Raw genomic sequence first — 5,524 nt, 5'->3', positions numbered from 1 at the left:
CCCCCCCCCCCCACTTCTCCTCCCTCTCCCATGTACAAGCAAGAACAGATGGGTCTTCCCCTAAGAGTCTTATCAACACTTCATGAGAGAGGATGAAACTTGTATTCTGATGAACAGAGATCTGATTTGATGCGTTATGTAACTTTACCCACAGCAGGCTTGATTTCAAAGGATTTATGTTCTTTTGCATAACTGTACTTGTCTGGGTCATATTAGATGGGTGGCTGTCAGCTGGGGTGCTGTAGGTGTCCCAAATGACTAGCAGGTGTGTGCCCTCCTGCCTGCATTGGGGTACTCTGATAACCCCAAAGCAGGCAGGAGAGCTGGCTGGTGCTACGGTGATTCCTGGTCTGCCCCCTCCCCCCATGCTTATCCCAGAGGTATGGGGAACAGTTCCACCTGTTCTATGTGCCTATTCCTGGGAGATGCCCTGCAGGCCCAGATTGGAGCCAGCTGGTGCTGCAGTCCTTCCTCCTGCCTGCTTTGGGCATATCAGAGAACCCTAATGGCAACAGGAAGCACCTGCTGCAGCCTTCCTGGCAGTGTGGCAGGCATACCTAGTTGTGGTGGCAGCACCAGCACCCAGGCTGAGAGCCATCTAGTTGAGGCAGTGGATTTCAGTCCAGAGGAGCCATGCGGTGTAACTGGAGGAGATTCGTACAAAATCTCATTCATTACAGGGCATATTAAACAAATTCTGTATTAAATCTCCAGGCAGATACAGTTAGCTCACTGTTTAAACAAGCAGAGCTATAGACACAGTATCCCAGATTTACTAAGGTCTAGTGTGGGGTTTTTTAACCTGATCAAAGTCACTAGCAGTTCTAAAAAAAAATAAGACTGCACAGAATGTCTGCTTTTAACTCTTATATGCTGCTCTGTTCCAGCTCATTAAAAATCGTAAGTCCTAGTTGGAGAGAAGGATCTTGAATGGTTGCAAACCAGCAGAGAGAATACTTTTGGTTTAAGGCTGGCTGATTTAAAGATATTTTGGTCAGTCAGGTTCACCTCCCCCTTTCTATGTCTCGGTGCACTTTCTATAGGAATCGCACAGAGTATATTGCAGTAGTTCAGCAATTTTCTGCTAGGGGTGCTGCCACATTCAAAAAAAAAAAGTTGTGGAGGGTGTGGCTGGACTCCAAAAAGGTTGAGAACTGCTGCATTAGATATTAGAGGTTGGACTTCCCTGCATAACGATACCAACAAGGTCAGACTTTACCCTTACTGTTTTGTCCAGAGAAGAAATGGCATCCCCAAGTGTGAAGGCCTTCCTCCTTCTAATGGCAGGCAGATTTCCTCTTAGCATGTTTTTCAGTAATTCACTGAACAGGGTGGAATAGCATAGGGGTGGGAAGAGAAGGTGCCTAAATTCCCTGGAATGTCAGATCCTGAAGCTAGCCATAGTTAGTTCTGCCCTTTGCACATGGCACAATGGACAAAGAGGGGGTAGGGGATGGTGGGGGGGTTGCCTTTTTTTGTTTTGTTTTTTGTCATCTCTGCCTGGGAGCTTAAAATCCCCATTTCTCTTATGAAAAGTAGGGCTTTGTCCTGGTGCTGTCACTGAATTTTGTGTTGTGTGCTCTATTTTAAATGGTTGCACCTGCCTCTTCAGAGGTGGCAGTGCCTTAGTGATGCTGCTCTGTATTCTCTTAGCATGGATTGTGCATGGGAATTTGAGAAACTGCAGAAATAGGCATCTTGTGACACAGTTGCTTTATGAGCACTCTTCATAATGTGCTTTCGGCAGATTCTGCTGGGGCAGCGTGCAGCACCTAATGTCACGCTTGGCACTTAATTTGTGATTGAAACGCTTTGTCCCCTGCCTGCTTGCTCTCCCCAGAATAAGTGGGCAGGGAGATGGCCCCTCTCTTATGGAATTAAGGATTCTCCTCAGCTTTGAATTCCTGAGCCTTAGATGCAATCCTCCTATTAATATAAAACCCTTGACTGTGTGCATGCCTCTTTTACCTGCATGATGGCTGTGGGGAGAGAGTAAGGAAGGAGATGTAACAAGGCTTCCCCAGGGTTTCAACTGACCATTAGGATGTCTCCATTCAGCAGTATTTTAATACTCCTAGCCATCCGCTGATGACGGGGTCTCCCATGCGGCAGAAGGTTGCATGCCATCTGCCTTGGCTTGGATGAACTGTGGCTCCAAGTACAATTTTGATTTCTGGTTTAAATGGAATGGGAAGATTGCACTGCTAATCCCACCCCTAAACTAAAATCCTAGTGTCTGATTGTGGCTACTTGCTATCATGAAACTTAATCATGGGCACTGGGAAGGTCAAAAGGATGCGTATCCGGAGCCCTTTGCCTTTAGACGATCAGATTAAAAATGGCCTCCGATTCTCGTACTTGAAAACCAAGTTTACGTGTTTTGTCCAGTTGCCTGTGTAAGCTGATATGGTCAATCATCTTCTGATCAATCTTGGAAGGTGACCTTATCGGTCAAAATGATGCCACCAGTTTTGGTAGAGGACCCAAAAGCTGAAGGACCAAAGCAGTTGAACTACTGTCTTGCCCCTTGAGGATGCTGCAATGCAGTGTTTCGACACCTAGGGTAGCTTAAACTGATGCTGCCTGTTCTGTACTTTATTTTGGGGGAAAAAAAGGAATGAAGCTTTCAAGCTCATCAGTCTGGCATTTTTCCAGTACTAAATTCTCTTAAAAACAGAGGCCCAGTCGGTCAGTAATGAAGGGCACAAAGTATACTGCCTTTCAGATGTTAATGGCACCTCAGTGGTACAGACTTTTAAGTGTGCTGCAAACTTGTATTCAGAAGCAACTAGAAACTTTTTTGAATTTGCCTTTCACCCTGAACAAGCTGTTCAGCAGCTTTTGGTACCAAGTTGTAAATACTTCAGAGAAGTAGAGGATATTGAATTTTGAAGTACTTGGTTTGTGCTATGCTAACTTTATCAAAAGAGACCATTTGTGGGAGGGCGCTTTGTTTATTCTGTGTGTAGCTGTTAACAGATATTCTCACTAAAGGTTTTTTGTTTGTTTTTCCTAATAGGAAGGAGTTCTTTGAGGGCTGCAAAGCAATAAATGCGGACAGCATCGATGGCATTTGTGCTAGGTTCCCCAGCCTCTTAAATGAAGCCAAACAAGAAGATAAATTCAAGGATCTCTATCGTTTCACCTTTCAGTTTGGCCTGGACTCTGAAGAAGGACAGAGGTCGTTACATCGGGAAATAGCCATTGCCCTTTGGAAGTTAGTTTTCACACAGAATAAACCCCCTATATTGGACCAGTGGCTAAACTTCCTAATTGAGAACCCCTCAGGAATCAAGGGAATCTCCCGGGACACATGGAACATGTTTCTAAATTTTACTCAGGTGATTGGACCAGATCTTAGCAACTACAGTGAAGATGAGGCCTGGCCTAGCCTCTTTGACACCTTTGTGGAGTGGGAAATGGAACGACGGAAAAAGGAAGAGGAAACCAAATGTATTACATCTTCAGACACGGAGGGTCTGTGTCCAGAAGAACAGACTTAACAGCATTTGTGCAGCAGTGACACAACCAACCTGTTGCCCTTTTGTTTAGTGTAAACTCTGGACCTTTCTGGAAATTACTGAGGCTCCAGATTTTTCTACTTTACACCTTTCTCTGCCTTGTATTCGAAAGGGCTCTAAAATGCTGTATCATGTTTTAGGCACTTTCTTAATTTGGGTTATTCCTTTTACTCTTGTCCTGAAATATTTGACCCTGGCTACAAGTTAAACAGTTGTGGGGGTTGTTTTTTGTTTTGTGTTTTTTTTTGTTTGTTTGTTTGTTTTAAGCTTTCAGATTAGTAAATTGTCTGACATTTCTTGCACAATGTAGATCTTTTTGTTAGGTTAAATTAACATTGCTAAATTATACAGTGCCAGATTTTCAGTTTTGCGTACTACATCTATCAGGGCAGGTCTGTACTGTGTGTAGTGCTGTTTACATTGTTGAAATTTTAGGCTGTAATAATAATTTTGAAGTTTTATACCAGGATGAATAGCAGTGTTAACTGTTGACTACAAATGCATTAATTCCAGATAATGGGGCTCGAAAAACAATGTAAGCAACAGCTTTTTGTAATACAGCTGACTCCCATTTTAAGCTAACTCTCAGTAAAATGAGTCCAGGTCATTCCCCTTTTTGGTGAGTATTTAACTAAAGCTTTGCCTTTTGTTTATTAAACTATATTGTACTTGTCAGCCAACCGAGTGCAAAATAACACTTTATATCCGAAATCATTAATGTGCCGCACACAACAGAGCAGCACTACCTCAGTTTTATTGGAAGTAGGTGTTCTTTATGGACTTTGATTTCTTTTGAAGTTGCATTTTCTTGGCTACATGAAAATACCTTTATTTGACTAGAAGAGCCAAAGGTTCTGCTTCTTAACATTGGAAAACATTAACAAATGCATAATATTGCCTCCAAGGAAAACTGTGGTATAACTGCTTTAACTTGTTTGACTTGTACTGAAAAGTATTATCGGCTTACTTGCCTGGCAAGTGCAGTATGCCTGCACAGGAACCACCTCTGCATTAATGCTGAGAAACCATTTTTTTAAACCTATATTTAATTGCTAAACCATTGCTAGTGCTCCATATTCACTGGAGCAAAACCATTGGCACCTGATGACACAGTGAATTCCTTAATGTGTTTTTAATGACAGCAGTGTAGGCAAGTCATTTTTAGGTTGATTTAATAATGTTTAAATAGGACTCAGTTTATTATTTTAAATGACCTGTATTGGGATTATTTACCTGTTGAAACTGTTGTGATCTGAAAAGGGAGTTTTATTAACACTGGTTGAAATGTTTTTTTGGGGCGTTTTTTTAGTTATTGACGCTACCTTTTTTTAAATTTTAGTATATCAGGTTTTTTAACACTTTTTGTAAAAGGGATAATAGCTAAGGTTTCTCTCAAGCTAAACATTGGCGCCATGTATATTTGATACACTTCCATTATTTATCTATCTTTCAGACTAGCATTTCTGGGTCATAAAATGGCTTCAATTAAAAAAACAAAACAAAACCAAAAAAAAAACAACAACAACAAAAAAACCAAAACAAAAAACCCCCAAACAAACTCACCCCAAACAAGCCGTGATCAATTAGTCCATATTATGTAGCTGCTTCTGCTGTAGGATTTTTAAAGATAAATCCAAGTGAAGTCTTGCCACTGGCTCTGCTAACATGCAGTCCAACGCACATGCAGAGCTTCAAGGGCTCCCTGCAGGTGTCCCACTCACAGGGCCCTGGCATAATACTGGGGTGCCTGCAAGGGGATCTCAGCATTGGATCTCTGGTTTAAGATCCTAGTTGCTAAACAGACCTGAGAAGCTAAAACAGTCTTCAAAAAAAACAGACAAGCTCAGACTTAATCTTTTTCATCCACTGTTATGAGGGTTCAGTGCTTTTAGAAGTGACTGTTAGGAATGTGTGAAGCTGTCAGGGAAACAAGTGTAGATCCTGTTTCAGGTGCAACTGAGGTCATCAACTTTCAGAAGAATTGCTGAGGCCTGAATTTGGTT

The 5,524-nt window shown here is 42.0% G+C and overlaps 1 protein-coding gene across 4 annotated transcripts in view; it reads left to right on the top strand.

Moving 5' to 3' along the window:
- DCUN1D3 (defective in cullin neddylation 1 domain containing 3) overlaps window positions 1-5,026 on the top strand; it is a 28,870-nt gene extending 23,844 nt beyond the window's left edge. For all 4 annotated transcript variants that reach the window (XM_019507703.1, XM_019507706.1, XM_019507705.1 and 1 more), the window contains exon 4: window positions 3,020-5,026. In XM_019507703.1, coding sequence (XP_019363248.1) covers window positions 3,020-3,503 — 484 coding nt within the window. In that variant the 3' untranslated portion in view covers window positions 3,504-5,026. The remainder of the gene's footprint in view (window positions 1-3,019) is intronic.
- The last annotated feature ends 498 nt before the right edge of the window (window positions 5,027-5,524 follow it).

Source organism: Gavialis gangeticus, unplaced genomic scaffold (genome assembly GCF_001723915.1).
Source record: "Gavialis gangeticus isolate Ggan-Ray unplaced genomic scaffold, GavGan_comp1, whole genome shotgun sequence".
Taxonomy (NCBI): domain Eukaryota; kingdom Metazoa; phylum Chordata; order Crocodylia; family Gavialidae; genus Gavialis; species Gavialis gangeticus.
The sequence above is the reverse complement of the archived record's forward strand: the minus strand, read 5'-3'. Positions and strand labels throughout refer to the sequence as shown.